Below are 21307 nucleotides of genomic sequence, written 5' to 3'. Positions count from 1 at the left end.
ATTCACTTCTGCTCAAACCACTTAATTTTTATACCATCAAAATTCTCAATAAATTGAACACAAAATTGTCAAAAATCTTTAGAACAAAAACTAAATTTGTTATCTCATATTTGGAATAATTTATTATTATTGCTGACGAAAATAAATAGCCATAAAAAGTTCTGAAAATTGAAACATTTCTTTTTAAGTTTTGAAAATCAAAATAAACTTTGTTCAATAAGATTCTATTTCTATTTTTACATTTGAGATGATATCAGGTGCTTTCATTATCTAATTGAAATATTAATGATTTGAGATTCAATATTATCTAGAAAAATGTAACTTGTAGAAAGAGCATTTTGGAATAAAAATCTCTAAATTTACTCATAGTTAAAAAAACCATTAAAAAATTATTTATCTATATACTATTATTTTTATTACTTATAAAAACATTAATCACTTACTAAAAACAAATTTTTTAATTTATATACAAAGAGGTTAACTAAACAAACAAAATAAATAAATTAGTTACTATAATGAAGGAAAAAACAAAAAAACTGTGGATGAGAAATATCATGCCTTCTTGCGGCAGTTTTTGACACTATGCGAGCATTTCTTTCCATCAAAAGCGCCGGCGATTGATACGTTCGAATCAAGAGCTACTGAGTTCTTTTGCACGGACATTGAAAATAAATTTGAATGCTACGAATGTCTCTATAACTGATTGCTACTAAAATGGGCCTCCGGAAAGAATTATGAAAGCGTTTATTAAAAAGGCATCTCTGCTCGCAAAATTTGTACAAAGAAAAATTAAATTTTTTCTTCCCGTTTTCAAATTAAGTAATCTAGATAAAAAGTTTTCGTTTGATTTTCCATAAATCAAGTCCTCTGTTATTTGTTATGTGCATATTTATAGATTACGTTGCATTTTAAAATAAATTTAAGTAATGATATTTATCAATGTTTATTTACTTATGGTACTAAAATACAATACTTGAGCCCAGTTTGATCAGAAAATGAATAAATATAAAAACAGAAACTAGCCAGCAAATCTTTTCATCCTGTCATTGCAGAAAATAATTCCATTTTTTTTTACATAAAAAAACCTCAAAATTTAATCTTAATTTATTTTATTTTTTTTGTCACTGTTACTTATCACATTAATTTAATTTAAACATGTTGGCTTCTTCTTAAAGGCTTAAGTAATTATTGACCGTTCTTGTATATTAACATTCATAGCCACACTTTATTGGTGGTTACACATTAATTATCAAGACATGCGTGGGGTGGATAAGGATGGATGTGGGGCTCGGCGGCGCAATATGCTCGGGCCACACTGTATGTCGTGTGCTTTGGATGATGGATCACCAAAAAGCTGGCCGGTCATCAATTTGACGCACATGTCCAGGTTCCCGGAAAATTATTGACTTACTGGCGGGGCGCTTAATTGGAATAACTATATCTCTTTTGGTGCAAAGAGATTAACATGTGTGTCGTGGGCGCAAAGACAGGTCTTTACAGGCAATCATTTCTGTTCTCTATAGACTTATGGCAGGTCATCATCACTGAAATCAATGCAAAGGCTCCTAATTTAATATCACATGAACGTTAATATTTTGCTAAATTGGAATATATTCTCTAGATCTCTAAATCTCTATCTTTTTAAGTATAAGTAATAGTATGTGTTATAAATAAAAAAAAATCAATCATTAATTCCATAATATTGCAAAACTATAATCTTGTTTTTCATAAAAGAAAAGATTTGAAATGAAATCATCAGATTGTATAAATTCGCTAGCAAGCTAACTTTGCTGCTTGGAAAATAATTTTCATTGCCAGAAACGCTTGAAGGGCACTACTAATCTTAAAACAGATTATAGCCCTGAAATAGTCAATTCAAAATTGAAGAGGAAATGGCCCGGATATTGGAACAGTACAAGGCGAGATTGTTTGATGCAAATAAATAAAATCGATGCTCAACAGGCCAAGATGTATAGTTCATAGGAAAATTGAGAAACGTGTGTTTATGACATAAATCTATTCGTCCTGCTGAGAGAATGATACAGCGGAAAAGCGGACATATCATAAAAACTAGCTGTGTAGGCAGGAGAATTTACGTTTCACAATACATATGTGCGTTTTTCAATATTTTCAAGCTTGTCTGCGCATATAATGAATTGTATTGAATTTTTTATGCTGATTTGCTTAAAGAACTGAGCGTAGAGTGGGCCAAATCCAAAACATTGCAAATTCCTTTGTTTATTCTCCAATCAGTTTACATCAAATTTTACACACGCACCCATAATAAAAAAGATCTCTTTTCTAATGTTTGACTTTCTCAAGAGGGATAGATTATGAATAAATAAATGCCATGTGCACCAAAATAAGTTCAGTGCTTTTCAACTTTCGTTGTAAGCCATGTTTTAAATGAGAAGCGACTCTCCAATTAATTTTAACCGCACCTGCGTCCTGCCGGTTGAGGCCAAACAACGCAACCCCTCAGACGCCCTCGCAACTTGAGTTTCCGAATCAGCAAAGTCATAAAAAAAATCGCGTTTCCATATTTTTCCAGACTTTTCAAAACTTTGTGCAGATCATTTGCACTTCTAAAGCAAGGCTTGATTTTCATCCAAATGCGGCAATAAATAATTGTTGAGAAATGAAAGTACGCACTTTAACCGCAATTGGAACTTTTATATTGTTAGCGCGAATCTTTTGACGCACGAGTTCTCTTTTGTCGTCACGTGCCAATCCATTGTATTGTTGAGAAGAGTTTCTCCCGATTCAGGAAAAGTTCTTATTGAATGCCGCAGGGGTCAGAAAGATGCCACTTCGTCTCAGGAATATAAAGATACAAAAAAAAAATGTGCGTGGGCGGACGGAAGTTTTTTTAAAAAACGAAAACTTATTACAAATAAAACTCCACTGAAATATACTTTAATTGTAAGAAAATCAGATGCTATTATTGTACAGAAGTGAGAAGAGTCTATATTTGCAATTTTAAATATAATTACATTTCCTTTTGCGAAAGAAAATTAATTTGACTGAACATGAATATTCAAATTGCTTTCTTTGAACTAAATTGACGACACGATAAATTAGCCCGTCTTGCACCTTCATTAACCCCGGACTCAAAATTTAATTTAAAGGAAGATTCGCATGCACAGTTCCTGGTGGAAGGATCGAGGGTGTCGCACGCATGAAATGTGGAACACGCGTAGGTGAATAATGAGCATCTTATGGAGTTCGAAAGTGGTGGGACTGCGTATCGAAAAGTGGGGGTGTTGAAAATGAATGACGAAGTATGAGGGTTTGCACCGCCGACGACTTATGACACGACGCGTCGCTGATCGCAAAGAGTCCCGCGCATGCACTGGCCTACGGAGATAAAGGCGGCTGCTGGCCCACCAAAACCCTCACTAAGCTAACCAACAGCAACACATAGGTGAGTATTTATTTCCTTGCTAGTCATAAAATTTTTTACTATCAATTTTTATTATTTACCAATTGTATCAACAATTTGTTCGTATTTTGCATTATATTTCCTTTATCAATTTTAAATATCATTTAAAATGTTTCTTGTGCCTTTTTTTAATTAAAATGTTTGAAACGAGAAATGGATTAAAACATGATAGGTATAAATTTAAACAATTAATTATCAATAAGAGTTCGTCTATTTTCCGTTTTTAATCATTCTAATCTTTGTTTTTACAATCTTATTTTGAAATTCAAAATAAATATATTAATAGGAAATAGATTTGGAAGCAACTTTTTGAGATCAGAAATTTTTCAAAAATCCCAAAAAATTATAGGCTTCAATTCAAATTGTCCTTATTTCGCTTTTAGTCAAGCATAATCAAATAAGACGATTATTCATTACTATTTTTTGTCTTTTTTTATTGTGCTATGTAATAAATTTTAAAGAGATTTCTTTTGCCGTCTTAAACTATTATTTAAAATGGCCATTTTACAAATAAAAAGTTACTATTATTTTCTTAATTTGAAGATGCAAAACGATAATTCTTTATTGATTTTTGCTGAGACCCATTGTGAGCTGCAACAAGTGCAAACTGGCGGGAGGTTGTTCCAAAGTCCATTAGTATTGTGTAATATATTTTGAGAGTGGAGCTACCCTCTTTCATCAGTTTCAGTGAGGGAGGAAAAATAAAAATATATTTTCTTCCCAATAACTATCACAGCCCCTATAATGGAGTTGGAATCTAGCCATTTTTTATTTGCTGAAATTTGTTAAAAAGGCAAAATTTAAACTGTAGTTTAAAGCTATAAACATAAAAGTATAACATTAAATTCAAGGGAGCACTGTAGTTGAATTTCAGAAAAAATTAATCTGAATGAACCCTATAAATTAAGTAAGTTTTATTTTTTGAGAAGTTCCAACAACAAAAATTGATTTTAAAATATCAGAAGGTCAGATTTCTGGATGAAATTAGAAATATTGAAAGAACTGGCCTGTAGGCTGGACAAATTTCCTATATTTTCAAACATTTTAAATGCCAAGTTTTAATTTTAATAGATACTGTTGATAAGTGTTCAAATAGATACATTTCTTGCTCTTGCAGATGCATTCTGCAAGCTTTACTTTTGTCGCCCTGAGCTTACTGTGCGCAGTAACGATGGCATGGTCCATGGCCTTGTCACCGGAGCAGAAGGACCGCCTCTCCAACACCCTAGAGGTGAGTATCATCCAAAAATTTCATACGAGGTCAGCACCATTTAATTTAATCCTCCAAATAAAAAATCAGTCGCTGCAAGCAAAATTCGATCATCGTTAAAAAGAACTTAAAGAGAATATTAAACGTGAATTTTCCGAACAAAAAAAATTGCTCTAGCCCAGTCGGTGTCAGAATTGAGTGATAAATAATCCTTCCTGCTGTGAAATGGTGTCTCCTTTCATATTGATGGGGTAGTTAACGATAAGAGTTTGGTCGTTGCCACTGTTCTGTGTGCTAATAAACTACGCCGATGATACAAAAACATGAAACAGCCCCCTGTAGTAACTGAAAGCGAAAGAAAATTCTAATGAATTTCAATTTTTAATTAATTTTCAGCGTTTCATTTTAACAAGACTTTTTTATTTGAGAAATATTACAATTATTTTTAAAATATTCTCAATAGTGAAAATAACGTCTTGATCAGAAAACGTTTCAATTAATTACCTGAGAAATCTGAAAAATAATTACAAACAATAATTAATTGATCTCAAATTTTATTTCAATTAAAAATCTGTCTCCATTCAACTGATTATGTATAGTTGATTGTTCAATGTTCTTCACCTTTTCACAAAGAATAAGCATTAAAAATTGTTCTTCAGATTTTTATTGGGCGAAAAAATATCTGAACGCTACCAATCAGACAAAAGATTGCTCGACCGGAGTGCGGAAATGAATTTTATAATGGGCTGCTGAAGAGCGGTGCTGAGGCGACCTTTCAAAAATCCGTAATATCCGAGCAGTGGGTCGTGAAATTGCTTTTCTTTGCATTAATCTGCCAGCATCTTCTTCCATCCACCTCTGCGACAAACTTGAAAATTAGTTTAATTACGCATTGCGAGCCACGAATGTAAAGATCACCCAAATATACAACATTATTTGCAGCAAGAAATCTTTCGCAAGACAAGTCAACAACTGAAAGTGAGACTCACTCAAACACAAAATGTATCTTCTCCCCTGAGAATAAATATTTCTGAGAATGTCAGCCATTTATTGCATCGGTTTCTATTCGGAAATTTTTTATTTTCCTGAAGCGATAGAAAGGTTTTTTTTTTTAAAAAATTGAAAATTTTGTTTCAGCTCGGCGACGACGATGGTAGCGTTGAAACAGCTTTGATGAACTACCTGTTTGCCAAGCAAATAGTCAGCAGGCTTCGCAACCAGCTCGACGTTACTGACCTGCAGCGTAAGCGCTCCTACTGGAAGCAATGCGCCTTCAACGCCGTTTCTTGCTTTGGATAACTCCACCCCTACCAATAATAATAAAAAATACATATAATGCCAATTAATCGCGAATTTGCATTATTTTAAAATCGTAGTTGTTTCCATCGATCTTCAATCCTCACGGTTGCCCACGTGGAATGTAATGATTCATTCTTTGTAATTTTGTATATCTAAGTAAATTTATTCTTTGTGCAAAGTCATTATTGGAAACATCGTGAAATATGCAAATTAAAAAAAAATACATTGTCTCTTACAGAAAATTTAATTTCTTTATAAATCTCTTCGATAAAATATTGAGGTAGGCGGGCCTCAAATTTATCTTTGTGGGAAAGAGTTTTCTCAAAAATTACCAAGAATGAAACATTGAAATAATTCATAACATAATAATTTGAACGAAAAGCTGGCAGTAAATTATTGCTGCCCCGGAAACGTTATGAGTATCGAAATAATATATCAGCCCCTGTCATCACTAGGAAGTTTTAATAAAATACCAGAATAAAGATGCTAGAAAAGACTTTTCTTTTAACACCCAAAACACGTCTGGCACAGTATTGTGTGCTCCGGACGCATTCAGAATTTGCCAACTTGCTAAAGCACGGCACACTCTTGCTGCCAGAGGAGAGAGCCCCATTATCAAGGTGCAACTCTGAAATCTCGCCACAAGACAAGTGCGCCTTGCACGGAGGTGGAAACTGTGCCGCAGTACAGCACTTCAATGCGGGTGGCGTGTCATTCCTCGGCCTGACGTGCGTGGCGAGCAACACGGCGGAAGAGCGCGTCATGGCCACGCAGTTATTTTGTTCCCGACCAACTTTTAACTCATAAATAGTAAATTAAAGTTCAATGAACACTAACTCATTTGCTAAACAGCTTGAAAATAACTGAACGAATTTTGGTCGCAGGCCAACAATTTTGAATTTTGCCTGGTGATGTACTCTGTTGCACAGTTTTCGAGGATATATGGTTTTCCCTTGAGATTAAGCCGAGGGTTGGATAAACGCTTGCCAACCCCCGCCAGCTAATGGTGTGCCAACTCCCTCGCGAACATTTATGAATATTTTGTTTAAAGGACACAAGCTGTAAATATTTGGGTTCCTACAAAAATAGAAATTTCTTTTATGCTTTCATTTTAAAAGGTACTTCAAACTTCAAATCCATAACATTTTATTCTGCTTATCTACGAAGGATAGCACACTATGAGGTTTTCCTCAAATCCAAATTTTTGAAAAGTAAGAAATTAACAATAAATTCATTACTATGGAGCTACTTGCGTATATATGAATTAATTATGCAAAAAATTTTAGATATAAATATTTTCTAATTTTTAAAAATTTAATAAAAAGAATTTTTAAATTATACGTGTGAATATTTGCTGGTCTTAAAGACTAAAGGTCTATCTGAGAAAAGGCTGGCAGGCTCAAAGATCTTAAACTCTATTGGAGTAATTAACTGATCTTCTTTTCAACAAAACGTGTACAAAACTGGATAGATCGTGGTATAAGGCCAACCAGAAAACTCGCACAAGGTTCCGTTTTATGCAAAAGATAAAGCGTCATTCTTGTAAGGTAATTAACACAAGGACCCTCTGGGCCAGCGTGAAAGGCTCTCAGAATGATATAGGGTGCTTACCATGGGATCGATTTGCCCCAGGGGCACAGACGAGATGGAACACGCTACACGCTCTTTGTGACTTTGCAGAACCTTCTTGACTTTTCTTTTTCTATTTTTGGTGGATCAATGTCATTAATTGATTCAATTAAAAAAAAGTCCTCATTGAATAAAAAAAAAAAAATAGGTATTTTATGTTGATATTTGCAGATCCTTTTGAGAAGTTTTTTATTTTCATAAATCTTAATTACATTTACGCCCACAAAAAAAGAATATAAAATTAAATTTGAGAGCTTCGGCCACTTTTTGTAGACGCCAGCCAGCAAAAATAACAAGGATCGAATAAAATTGAAGATGAAAAATCAGTTTTAGATTAATATTAAAAAGAGGAACTTTAATAGCCAAGTAACTTGCACAACAAACATTCATATTACAAAAATTATAATATGAAAGCCATTTTTACTGAACAAAGCTGGTCATCATTTCAATCTTCAATGTTCTGATCACGTCGAAGAATCTTCACTTGACCAATTATGAAACTGGTTGCAACTTTTTCGTCCTAATGGAATTAATGATCCACTGTGATCTAACAGGAATCACACTGCCTTTTGTGAGCTGCAACATTTAAATAAAGCATTATTAATTATTTGATGGGCGAAAGGAACAAAGAAAGGTTGCGCTTACTGGTGGATGTGCCGAGTCATAAATGCAGTGGGTTGCTTTGCTTGCTTGCAATGGCGTTAAAATTTCACCTCCAAACCTTATTTAACGTCAAGGATAATAAATTTCAAGAAAAGTCGCAAAAAAATTTCATGGATGACTGAATTTTCTGTATGTTTTTTTATATGTGTTCTAATGTGTGTTTGTGGTTGGCAAGTGACGCCCTAAGTCTACCAAAGTGATGTTGGGCAAAACTGTCAGAGGGTAGAAAAGTTGTTGGAAAGTAAAAAAGAATGCCCTAAGCCGCACCATCCACACGAGTAGGATGAAAGTCTCATCAGGCCTAATAATTCCCCTTTTAGTGAAAAGCTGCAATGCGGGGAGAAAGTCAAGAATTAATTGGTTCTTGGCATATCGAAAACATATGAGTTTTTTGCTCGCAAGGTTCGTCTATTTTTCTCTAAATTAATTACTTGGGGACATCGATATCATATTTCATATTTTGCTTTCTCATCCAGATTTTTTTACTTAAAACGCATTTCTCTGACAAGGTTTTTGAATAACTTAACAGGAACTACATTACTACATAAAACTTCAAAAAATTATAAATCACTACAAAAACCAAGAATGAGTCACAAGTTTCACAAGATTATGATTTTGGTCCAAGATAAAAACTATAAAAAAAAAGCTTTTTGGCCAAAATGTGGTCTTAAATATTTGTGTTACAGATAAAAAAATTCACTCTCCACAACTAAATAAGAGTATTTTTTTTTTTTTACAAATCAATGACGCGATGCCTTCCACAATCAGATTTTCAATAATGCTAAACTATAATTTTACCAAATCCTATAATTAAGACCAATTTCGTTTTACTTCAAAAAATTCAATTTTCTCTAATTAAACGCGGTGCGGTAGATTCCAAAGCCCTGATTTTCCTCTTTACTATGATGGTTCATAATATTCCACGGTCCCCAGGTGTTGCACTTTGATGACATCAATTGACTATTGAGAAGAGCGCTGTGTGATGCGCCAGCGCGCTCTTTTAGAACCTTTCTATCGATCGGATGCCACTTAATTAAGCACACGCGGATCACACTGGCAAATACACAGTCGAGATACACATGTCACGCGTCAGAGTGTCAACCGAGACATTAAACCACACAATTCCGGGTTCTATCACTAAATTAGGCAAATAAATTTGATCGATAGTGGATTATCCAAAATCTAAGACTTGATGCGTGATAAGCACACATTAAAAGAGCCGAATTGGCGCAAAATTTATTCATTGGCGTTTGATTACCATGCAATATCAAACTTTATATTTTGAAGAATTCTAATTTTTTTAACCGAATTTCTAAAAACGTTTCATCTACACGCACCTCTGGTTTGAGTCTTACCTTATCACTGGATTCACATATTTTTCAAAATTTAAAAAAAGGATACGCAATGAAGTACCGGGCCAATTCTCGATGCTGAACCCATGAAGGGAAAACCAAGCGGACTCCAGTAAAAACATCAGGCAGAGGCTGTTGAAGTAAAGCAGACGATATAGTATTTTTTTATATTTCATCAAGAATAATTACTCACACAAATTAAATTTGGATCTTTGCAGGGGTTCGAAATTATTCGTTTTGGTGAATGTGGAATGTGTGATTCTTTGCTAGTTGCATCTCTCTCTGCTTTTTTCCCAGCCTTTACAGTTTCTGGCTCCTTTTTGACTGGGGACCCAAAAAACTAAAACAAGAAATTCTAATCTGAAGGTTATGCAAATAATATTATTTGAATTGTAAAAAGATGCATAATTTAATTTTAAAATCTTGCCTTACCTGCTCAATTTTCCTTCTTTTTGCAACTGGAGATAGCTGAAAATTACCTCATAAATAATTTCATTCTTTTCTAAAGCATGCCAGGTATTGTATTCACCTTTTCCAAATCTGTTTTCTTTGAACTCTCGCCATTTTTGTCCCCAAAGAGCGAGCTCACGTCAGTTCCATTTCTTGAGTTTTGGTACAGGGTCTATGCAAAATAATATCGCGCTTAATTAATTTTTAAAAACAATCTACACACATTTTACCATAAGTTCTTGCAAGTTGGTAGCCTCTTTAAAGGTTTTATCATCACGAACTCTAGTCACGCGTGGGAAGCGCACTGATATGCCTGCTGTGTGAGCATCGTGTGAGGTGAACTCTGCTCCGGTAATTTCCCAAACTGGCATTTTCTGAAATAACAACCCATGACAAAAATTTTTTATTGAGAATTTTGCAATTTCACCTCAGGATCAACTGCAATAAAATCCGGAGCATGATGTCGATGGCAGTGTAACCAGGATGGAATTTTTTCAAATTGCTTGCTAATTTTCCTCATTTCAAGTGATGTCTGAAATAAATATTGCTCGCAGATTGGCCTTCATAAAATTTATAATCTGCATACCTGCAATTTCTCCAGCTCCTTGTTGTCAAACCCACCATGCACCTTAGTTACTGTGACCCACACCTTCTTGACTGGATCGAAAGAGCACATCAAAAATATGCTTTGCATCCCTCCCTTGCTACCAGTGCCGAACCACGAGCCAAGAGGCACCAGGTCAGCAGTGTCTGCCATTTTCCCACCAGCTAGGTAGTCCTTTTTTATTTTCAACCAGTGTCGCTTGCCAGGTTCGTACTTGCTCTATGAAAAATATCAAAATTTGTTAAGCAAAATTAAAAATGATCGTGTTTGAGATTTACTTGCAAGTCTTTTAGAACAAGGCCCTCAAGACCTTCACTGAGAACTCGAGCTATCATCTTTTCCAGCTCCAAAGGTTGCTGTACAAAAAGAAGATAAAACATTTTAAACCAAGAAGAACAAAAAAATTTATTCACATGAATAAGTTTCGTTTCCGAAAACACAACATGATGAGGAACTTCAGTCATGACTTCCGTCAAGATCTCACGCCTCTCTTGAATTGACCTAAGAATTAGAGAATCAAGTTAAAATATTGCTTAACAAGCACAATTTTAAGTACTCACTTATTCAACAGGGATTTCCCGTTGTAAAAAAGACAGTCGAACACAAACAAGCACACAGATGCATCCTCAAATTCTGCTTTCTAAACAGTAGACAATTCAGATAAAGTTATGCTTCAATAATTCTGTTAGTCTCACTTTATGAACTCCCAATGTTCCGAAAGGTAGAGGTTTTCCAGTGGTTGTGTCCATCAGCAGGACTTCGCTGTCCAGGACCAAGTTGTGGCCATGTGGAAATGCCTTAGGAATATGCTTAGCAAAATGCTTTATCTACAATTCAAAATAATTAACGTAAGTGTTCATTTATTTCGCATATGTTTACCTTGTGTTCTTGAACTGGTTTAAGACTACGAGAGAAGTATCGGAAAGAGTCTCCAGATTTGTGCACCTGCACTCTTTCTCCGTCGTATTTGACCTCTGCGAGCATGCCGTTTGGACAACGAGTCATTGCTTGCTCAACACTTTTGCAAACTTCAGCCTATAAACAAATGAGTTATTAAAGTTCTAGGGAAATATAACCAGAAGTTGAAATACCAGCATTGGTAAGCAAGGCGTCATGAGGCTGAAGCCTATTTTCAGTGGTGCGCTTGCTGCTGTACTTTGGTTTATTACAGTTCGAAGATCTCTAGAATTCTGGAATGCCTCATAAGCATCTTTGTGAACACCGTCCAAGCTTTGAATTAGAATCAAATATACAATTAATTCGTATCCTGAGAGAAAAGAGAACAGCTTACATGTGCTTAGGCCCAGCGTTTATGCGTAAATCGTGCACTATAAGGCGGACAATCATTAGCAAATCGTTGCTTGTGCATCTGGTTATTAACAGAAAAAATTAATAAAATTTTTCATTGGAGCATTACGCTCCACAAAAAGTATACCTTCTAACAATCTTCTGTAAAATCAAGATTTGTTTGTCTTCTGTTCTAATATTTGAGAGCTCATCCAATAATCCATCAACCTATAAATCACATTTTAATTAAAATTTTGTTTGGTTGTAAGATTATCGCGTTACCTCTTGAAGGGAGAGGGTACTTTTTCCAACTGGTGGGCATTTGCTGCTTGCTTCATAAAAAGTTTTTATTGTGTTCGCCACATCTCCTTGCTCTAGATCTTCCAGCATTGCATCATGATTAGCTCCAAAAATCTATAACATAAAAAATTATTCACTGCAATCATTTGACCATGTTAAGAAGTTTTAGAAGAAAAAAATATTTAATAGCACAATCAAATTTAAATTTCCTAAGTGGAAAAAGCGGGAAAAAGAATTTATCAAATATTAATAAGTAACTAACTTGGCTAAAAAGTTTTATCAGCTGCTTGCTTTGCAAATTGTAGATTCTTTTTTCCACCATTGGCAGCAGCAAACGAACCCAAAGAAGTTTGTCTCCAGTAAATCCATCTGCAAATTTAAATTAATTAATTTTACAATGATATTTTTCCTACTTATCAATCAAGCTGTAAATCATCTACAAAGAAAATTTTGAATTTAAAAATAAAAATTAAATAAATAGTCGTAAATAATATTATAAAGTTTTTTGTTTCAGTGAAAATATTTTTAAAAATTAAATGATAAGGCAATTAAATTTCTAGCTAGCTCTTGTGCCTTGGCTTGCAGAGCTCGAAGTTAAATTTCTCACCTCCAGAGCTGCCTTTAGTCAGGAAGTTGTGAACAATGTTGCTCTTGTCTGTGTAGGCAGGAACTTCAGCGACAAGCGAACAAATGCGACGAAACTCTCGGAACGAGTCGTCCTTTCCTTTAACAAACAAATCCCTATTTAATTGCGCAGCCCCTTTACTTTTAATCACAGCTTCTAATGAGACGTAATGAGCTCCCAATATGCAAAAGACCTCGTCTCCTAATTAATGTGAGAGGGTCGATCGGCCGCTCATTACACCTTTTCAATCAAGGAGGCTTAAAATGTTGTGACGTAGACGGTTGAAAGAAAATATAACTGTGAGAATTGTATGGGAAGGTATTACTCATCTATTTTGGCTTGAGCAAAAATAATTATTGGAAAGTAGGAAAAATAAATTCAGCATAGCATTTGAAAATTAACCTTCTGTGTGTAATATTTTTTAGGCATGGGAGTTTGATGTATTATATGATTTTTTTTTTATATTTTGAAAAAAAAATGTATAATTTCTTTTTTTTTCCAAGAATTTTACTTAAAAAAGTTTGAATAATTTGAGAAATTTCTTGCCACTTGTCTGCTGTTGCTCTTGACTACTGCCTGCTTTTGCCACTTGAGATAAATTTTTTGACGGACTCTCTTTTTCCTTTGCTTTTGCTGCAGGAGCTTTAGTCTTAGGAGTTTTTGGCGCTGGCATGTCTTCCAGCTGAGCTTGAATCTCGTCCTTGTCCTCCTGGCTTATCTGATCCCAGCCTTCAATGTCCTCTTCGGGATTCTCAATTCGCCTGGTCGTTGCACGCGCTTTGGACAACGCGGTGAAGAGACAAGGAACGTGGTGCCAGGCCTTCATTGTGCTTCCGTCGCCACCAAAAGGATTCGACTGAATCCGAGCGATTCGCAGCGTGCCCGACTCGATCTTCTGTTTGCAAACCTTGCATCCTGACCGGCCCGTCTTGGCTCTGTCCACTGCAAACGGCCTCTCCATTCTGACAACACAATTTCCATTGATAGTTTCATATAAATTTTCATTGGCTTGTGAGAAAATAAATTAATTTAGCTGATATTACATAAAAAATGTTTGCATGTAATTGTTCTAAAATGAAAAAAAATAAGGCCTTAAGGTTCTTAAGATATAATAGCAGTGGAAATGAAGAAATAATAACTCCCTTTTTATAAAATTATAAAAATTAAATTATGATTTAAAATCATGAAAGTGGCGGTATATATTTGATTTTATTCCAATTAAAAATTGTTTTCAAACAACTGAAATATTTTTAAATATTTAAAATTATAAACTTATCATAAAATGGGCGAAATTTTTTAGTCAAATTTTGTAGTTTTATTAATCAAATGAATTAAGCTCTAAGTACATTTTACATTCCAAACGCTCATATGCAATGGTTCAGATTGCATTTGGGTCAAAACTGAAAATTAAGTAACGCTTATACTCTATAGCATTAATGCTTCTAATCAAGCTTAAGGTTGAAAGAGAGCAACCGACAGACAAGAGAAGCAATCAGAATAATAAAAGCGGGTGCTCTCATCAATCGCCGCAAGAAGATGTCTAGAGAGAAACAAGTTGCGCCGCGAGCTGAAAACACGGAAAACAAAAGAGGTTTTGTGTTTATTGGCGAGAGTTGAAAAGGGGAACGTGACGCAACTGCGGTCAGTAGATTTATTTCAAATCGGCCCACGCTTGTTTATCCCTCGCATGTGAAAAATGGATCCGATGCCAAATGCAAAACAAAAGCCGCAGCTTTGCAAACTCGCAATTTTTACGACTGCAATTATCATATCGCCAGCGCAAATTACTCGCGCGAAAGTTAATCAGCCGCAGCTTGGTTTTCAGATTATTGTGTTGGTTCGAAGTGATAAAATAAAAACGCTATTGTCAGTTTACAACTTATCGCGACGCCATATTTGAACAAGGCTGAAAATTAAGTTTCCGTGTCGGGACTTAGGTGTCGATGACAGCTTCATATCCGATCTAGGGCTACTAAATCAAGTGGAAAGCTACCCCTACGCTTGCTTTACCCATAAACTCGCGGATCCGGCTGAAATAATACTAAATCAAATACATACAAAAATCGGCTCTCCTCTCGATATGCGCACGCCAGACGCAAAGGGCAAACTATGGGACGACTTTCGATTGAAAATCAACCTTCTTTATCGCGATGGAAAGTCAGCTTTTGAAAAGTCAGTTGCGTTTGTTCTGATCTTTATCTATAATGTCTTTATAAACCATAAAATATAATCAGCCCAAAAATTAATACAAATTTATTTATCAAGCTGTAAAATAAATATTTCGTAATTTTTTTTCACGACATGCTCGTGGAATAATAAAATAAAATGGAAGTATGCAAAGGAATTCATGCTGCTCTAAATGTCTATTATCAATTTATGTTGTGATTGTTCTTTTTTTTCAATATAGTGTGGGTTCACCGCCGCGGCCGTGTCTCTTTTGATGTTGGGCGTTTTAGCAGACCTCTGCTACTTGTGATACCCTTTCTGCTCATTTTTCCAATTTCAATTTTTTTTGTATGACTTGAGTAGAATAAATAATAATAATAATATACGTTTCTATTTTAACTTCTGTTGATTAAAAAGATAGTTCAAAAGAAATTTTGGTTTTTGCTGAATAAATTAAACTTTAATTGTATTCTGAATTAAACCAAGTGTAAAAATTACATAAATGGTTGATTATTTAAATAAATTTCAATATACTTTCAACAAACTTGAGCAGGTTTGAAGTGGGGTTGAAATAGTATGCATTTGGAGAGATGTTTCAACTTCAACAACAGTTTCAATTAAAATTCCCAATCGGTATGAAGAGTGAAATAAATCAAATTGAAACCCTGCGTTTTAAATTTAATTTTTCATTGACAATATGTGCGAATGTTTTATTGCATGACGTGTTCCCAGAACCAAGTTGTGGATCAGGCAATATTTTCAACTCAATCGGATTCACTTTAATTAGAGATGACAGAGACCGCCGTCAAATAATTTTTGCAAGCAAGAGAAGAAGCGATTTGCCCTTTGACACGCATCTGGGCTGGAAAATGGTACGCGCGGACCGCTAGGCAATTGAGCCCTAAAGTAGCGCCGCAACCTACGTGTGTGTGGCAATGAGATGGCGCAGCTGCCAGGTCAGAGGTCATGGAGAAGATGAAGTTGGCTGGCTGGCCGGCCGCTGGTGCCTCGCTGTCTGTTGCTGGTGTGAGAGCAAAGAGGGATTCCTACCACGTGATTTGCTAACAACAAAAGAAAAAGCGGCAACGTGAAGGTAAGCGTTTGATTGGAGTAGTTTTTAATGAAAACGCAAACGGGATGCAACAAGTGCACATTTTTTGCTACAGGAAAAAATAAAAAACCTCCCAAAGGAAGGGACTGCACTTAAAATGAAAGCTAGATTTTCAAAATGATGCAGTAGAAATAAAAGGATAACAAAAAATGCACTCCCTCGATATCTCAAAATTCAAATACTCTCAGGACGATTTTTCCATGACTTTTGCAAGAAATTTAAGGTTGGATTGCGTTTGATGCTTCAATTTAAATATGATTCAAAATCACACTCAAGTTTTATTTTTTTATAAAATCAGTTTGTGTATTTTGTATCGCGCGGCGATTGCCTCGATCATTTTTTTCTAAAAGCGGGGGTGTAGAGATGGCGGCCTCTTCCACCAGCCTCCCTCACCCCTGTATAAAAGGCAAGGGCTAAAAGCGGCTTGTTCACTGCACCCTTGCACATCTCCGCCGGCACATCACAATTACAGGTCAGTCGTTTCAAACAAATATTGATGCCTGATTTTATTGTTTTCAATATTCGATTTGCAAGCTTTTAAGGGACACTTTTTTTATAATATGATTTTTGGGATTTTTCATCAGACTTAGTAATTATTATTTAATGGGAAAGTGCGCGCTAATTTTCCTGGTCTTTTTTTCTTTAAAACTTAATTATTTTTATTTATTAAATATTAAATTTCTCAATTAGGAGAACAATTTTTCTAGTACAGTTTCCATAATATATTATTAAGAGATGGTGGAATATTTACCTATTTCTTTTCCCACTTCAACACTTATTAAAAAAATTAATATTTAAATGGTTAATTATAAATTTTTAATCTTGGATTTTAATGATTTTTAAGTTATTTTCCAGGGTGTTGAAGCTGAAACGGAACAAAAATTTCCTACGATCAGCAAAGCTATTTTAAATTCATAATTTCAAATTTTTATATGATCCAAGCGACGCTTTCTACTCCAGGTTCTCATTAACTTTGTTTCTGTCTAGAATTTTACTCACAATCAGTCCCGAATATTTTCAGTCTATAGTTTATGCTTTATGGTAACGTGGCATTTACGCGAATTCTCACTTTTTATGATGTGTTGCAAAAAGATAAAAATGTCCCACGCGCGCACCTCCCCATGCACTGTGTTTACACCCTCAGTGACATTCAAGCAGCAAAAGTTACACGCACGCAGCATCAAAATATCTTGGAACATTTGGTTCACGCAAAAAAGATTTGATTTTACCAAGCAACCTGCACGCCCCGAGTGAAAGGATCACCTACCGATCTTTGTTTAAGCAAATGATAGCCTGTGAAAAAAAACACTGGAAAACGCAGCAAAAAGAACATTCCTCCCTTTTCAAACTGAGTTGTGAAGTGAAAAATAATTTTTTTAGTGTGGTTTCACTCTGGTCATTTTCTGCTCATTTTTTCCAGCGTTTATGCTCAAGTCATAAAGTGAGTATTTAATAATTCACGATTTAGAGTAAATAATTTTTTGATAATTAATTTCTAGAAATTTTATAAATCAGTTAAATGAAATTTTGATTAGGATACTAATTCTTAGATAAACTGCATTTCTTTTACTATATATGAAAAAAAATGAGAACAATGATAGGTTTATTAAAATTATGCGGAAACTGCTGGTATTAGGGGATAAAAAAATCAAAGAAAATTGTTCGCCATCCAATAAAACTCGTCGCATTAATTTTCCCATCACACCACTTCACTTCCATGTGGAATGGCGACCGATCCCTTGGGAAGTTGGAAAAATATATGGTTAATCCGGAAGTGGCATTATATAAATTAAAAGTTTATGACAAACGCAGAATAAAAGTTGAATATTAAAAAGTTGGTTATTTTTCCCACAGAATTACCGATCGCAGTGTCAGGAATGCCACTGATCCGCGGAGGGACATATTTGCTCCTCCTTATCATCGCCGTGATTCACAGTGGACAATGTTTGCCTCATGGGCCAGTTATCGAAAACAGCATCATTGCAACTGAGGTGCTGAAACGGTTGCACGAGAAAATGCAGCTCAAAGACGATCTGGACGCGATTGAGCAAGAGTTTGAAACAGTGGTAAGAGCGACACATTTTTTTTTTAGTGTCATAAAGATGCATTATGGAAATGCCCTTAATATTTCCACAGTTTAAAAGTTGAATTCCTCCTATTACTTTTTACTTTTAAGTTTTTCTTTATCAATAAGTTAGGTTTTTAAATTTAGGAACAATTGGTAAATATTTATTTACTTTCTTTCCTTCTTTATTCTTGATAAATGTATTGCAATCAAGCAATTATATTATCTTTGGTCATTTTTTTTTTAATTACTTACTTGAAACTCGAAAGCTCCAGTTTGCGTACTCACAAAAAGATGCATTTTGATAAATGGAGTAAATATTTATATTTACCAAAATATGAATCAAATTAATATAATGTCTTGTGAATTTTTTAAATTTGTCTGAATGGCAATTTCAGCTCCAGAAACTGCTTAAAATGTCACTTTGATAACAATGACTGACCGCACATCTCTCTTTCCTCCAATTGTTTAAAATTTAAGAACCGGCAATTATTAAGAAAAAAAATTAGTGTTAAATTTGAAGTACAAGCTAACGCAGTGTCACTTTTTTAAAGTGCTATGAAAATCTAATTTTTTCCCATAAATTAAAATTCCTTTTTTTAAATTTTAAGCAGGTTCAACCTATTTTGGTTGTAGTTCAAGACTTAATAAAGTATTGCATTATTAGTCAGGTTTGAACTAAAAGCAGAAATTATCGAGGAAGCGAAAAATCATCTGCATCATTGCAATTAGAATTAGAGTAGAATAGCCGCACTGATAACAGGCCAACTTGTGTTTGCAGCAGTTAGCGAAAATGCTTGACAATTATAAGCAGCGGCAGAAAGAGCGGCCGTTGGAGCGGCCACACACATACCAAGACCCCCTTTACGAGCAAGTGCAAGGGCAGCTGGAGGAACAGCTCCAACCTTACGAAGTGGACCAGTGGACCGACGAGGACAAGTTAAACGCCATCATGGACCTGCAGCCCGAGGACGACAAAAGAGGTGGCTGTAAGTGCATGTCAAAGAGACAGAAAACATTCAGCAGATTCAATTGAAACTCTGTTTTTCTTGCTAAAACCTCTTGCTTTCGCCTTCTCTCCTTAGCACTCAGATTTACTTCAAACGGGGGTGGCTCACTCAGATTGATTTGTAAAACTTTCTTTGCAATTTTATAGTAAATTAATTAAAAAATAATTAATCCATATTTGAAGGGTTTCAAAATATTAAGATTAAAAATTAATCAATTTAAAGGGGTTAAAAAATTTACACATCAATAAAAAGAGTTATTCCACAAAATCAGACAATTTTTGTGGTAGATTTCTATATCAACTGACAATGAGAAGAATAAATAAACAAGTGAGTAGTGCTGTGTTCTTATTTTCAGCTGCAATATCACCTTGTACACGCAATAAATTTTAAATAATAATTAATTTATTAAATTCTGTTCAAGCACTAAATTATCTGGCAAACCAAATGTGTATAATTAATTTTCTAAAACTGGTTTGCTTTGTTATAATGAAAATTAATATATAAGAAAATTATTTCAATTTTTTTTACTGGAAATTAATTAAATCTCTTTATTCTGGTCTTCAAAACCGGGCAAACCTTGTTGCAAAAAAAAATGGAAAAAGATATTTGCAATTTTATTTTAAAATATGCAACCTTTTATGAATTAAGATTTTTTTTCATGATAAAATGCATAATTTTTTGGCACTTCCTTATTATTCCTAATACAATATTAGAGTAGCAAGACGAGTTATTAACATTAATTAAGAAAAACACAAAATTTTTGAATTCGATTCTATATTCTCCTGAATTTCTGTCTAATTTTGTAAAGCAGAGCTTATCCTCCTTTACCCTTATCTTTGTTTAGATTAAAACTTTTATATAATATATATTTTTTTTTTCAATAATCCCCATTTCATATACGGCTGTTTTCTTTGCCTGCATCCTTTGCTATTTTGTGTGTTATGTTTGTCTACTTTTGTGAATTGTCCAAGCTTAATATTATTTTTTAACCCTTTCCATCAATTCAGAGCTCTGTTGTCTTTCTGTCAACATGTCAGAAATGAACAAGATTTAATTCGTACTGCTTAATTTTCAGACATGTCATTGTGCCATTTCAAGATTTGCAATATGGGCCGGAAGCGCTCTGTTGGCTCTGCAATGCCTCTTTCTCAGATCCCATGAGAATTACCTCAGCCCGTGTTTCCCATCAGCAGCTATAACTTGTACAAAAATTTCAAGCGACAATCAATAAATCGGTCGCCAACCAAGCAAAATCAACACTAGGTAAAAACATGCTGCGGTAGGAATTCGGATAAAACACACGGGCCTGAAAGACACAAAAGCAAACATCTCTGACCAAAATTGAGCTCTCGAGGACAACAATCATCGCAGTCATCTTCAGCGCATAATATTATAGTTTATATTCAATAATTTCTTCATCTTTTGAACTGTAATAATAATAATAATAATTCGGTTTTAAAAATCAAATCGAGGCTGGCATTTATATGTTGTGTTGCATGATTATTAATACGTCAATCTTACAATTATGTAGCTTTAAATTTGTTTTTCAAACGAATTTATTTCAAACGACGAATGTGTTGAAAATAAACTGAATCGAAAAATGTTCCATTTTTTAATAAAAAAAAATATTAAATTAAGGTCACTTACCTTGAAACTCCTTATAAGTCTTGAAATCGACACCAAAACCCTTTTGGCAGAAAATGTGATTCAGAGATGGTGGAAAACGACAGCTCGTCTTGCTGCGAAATTAACCTTTAAAAACACCGGTGCAGACAACGGACGTTCTAACGTGTAACTTAAAATGTAAAAAGTTCAAGAATTTCGTTAAAAATCCTGAGAATGAATGTGAAAATGACCAAAATGTGCGTTAAAAAAGTGGAGACGAGTCTTCAAAAAGTAAACAAAACAGTCCGATCCAGTCGGATCACTGCGACCAATCAGATTTCGCCACGTCACTATGACGTCACCAGACGTCACGATAGCAAACATTTGAATGAATTGCGTACGAATGACCGAGCGAGTTGGATTTGACGCCGCTAGGTGGTGCTCGAGGCTACGTTTTATTTTAACGCATGAAAGACTTGCTGCCGGAAG

At 34.6% G+C, this 21307-nt stretch overlaps 3 protein-coding genes across 8 annotated transcripts; 2 read left to right on the top strand and 1 right to left on the bottom strand.

Annotated features, from left to right (window-relative positions):
- The first annotated feature begins 3300 nt into the window (after window positions 1-3300).
- LOC132195115 (allatostatin C-like) lies at window positions 3301-6022 on the top strand. Its single transcript, XM_059616880.1, has 3 exons — window positions 3301-3424; window positions 4560-4673; window positions 5790-6022. Exons 2-3 carry the CDS (start codon window positions 4560-4562, stop codon window positions 5949-5951), a joined length of 276 nt encoding a protein of 91 aa, XP_059472863.1. The 5' UTR covers window positions 3301-3424; the 3' UTR covers window positions 5952-6022.
- Window positions 6023-7892: 1870 nt separating this feature from the next.
- LOC132194965 (DNA ligase 3) lies at window positions 7893-21136 on the bottom strand. Of its 2 annotated transcripts, XM_059616611.1 has the most exons (23): window positions 20861-21136; window positions 15951-16088; window positions 13408-13823; window positions 12844-12960; window positions 12499-12605; window positions 12219-12350; window positions 12085-12164; window positions 11941-12018; window positions 11741-11879; window positions 11529-11684; window positions 11345-11476; window positions 11210-11289; window positions 11063-11150; window positions 10928-11005; window positions 10632-10868; window positions 10473-10577; window positions 10276-10419; window positions 10125-10217; window positions 10028-10063; window positions 9789-9935; window positions 9645-9727; window positions 8226-8301; window positions 7893-8156 (listed from the first exon to the last, which is right to left on the bottom strand). In XM_059616611.1, exons 3-23 carry the CDS (start codon window positions 13820-13822, stop codon window positions 8073-8075), a joined length of 2607 nt encoding a protein of 868 aa, XP_059472594.1. In that variant the 5' UTR covers window position 13823; window positions 15951-16088; window positions 20861-21136; the 3' UTR covers window positions 7893-8072. The 2 variants fall into 2 exon arrangements, with proteins under 2 accessions (XP_059472594.1, XP_059472585.1); XM_059616602.1 differs by lacking the exon at window positions 15951-16088.
- On the top strand, window positions 15979-20839 carry LOC132194975 (uncharacterized). 5 transcript variants are annotated; one of them, XM_059616632.1, is made up of 4 exons: window positions 15979-16120; window positions 17993-18204; window positions 18967-19192; window positions 20289-20839. In XM_059616632.1, exons 2-4 carry the CDS (start codon window positions 18016-18018, stop codon window positions 20372-20374), a joined length of 501 nt encoding a protein of 166 aa, XP_059472615.1. In that variant the 5' UTR covers window positions 15979-16120; window positions 17993-18015; the 3' UTR covers window positions 20375-20839. The 5 variants fall into 5 exon arrangements, with proteins under 5 accessions (XP_059472615.1, XP_059472641.1, XP_059472624.1 ...); XM_059616658.1 differs by lacking the exon at window positions 15979-16120 and adding an exon at window positions 16503-16610 and having other exon boundaries at window positions 18988-19192; XM_059616641.1 differs by lacking the exon at window positions 15979-16120 and adding an exon at window positions 16503-16610 and having other exon boundaries at window positions 18967-19186.
- Window positions 21137-21307: the final 171 nt, after the last annotated feature.

This window comes from Neocloeon triangulifer, unplaced genomic scaffold (genome assembly GCF_031216515.1).
Source record: "Neocloeon triangulifer isolate White Clay Creek 2 clone unplaced genomic scaffold, ASM3121651v1 ptg000001l, whole genome shotgun sequence".
NCBI classification, from domain to species: Eukaryota; Metazoa; Arthropoda; class Insecta; order Ephemeroptera; family Baetidae; genus Neocloeon; species Neocloeon triangulifer.
This window is presented reverse-complemented; position numbering and strand designations above follow the sequence as displayed.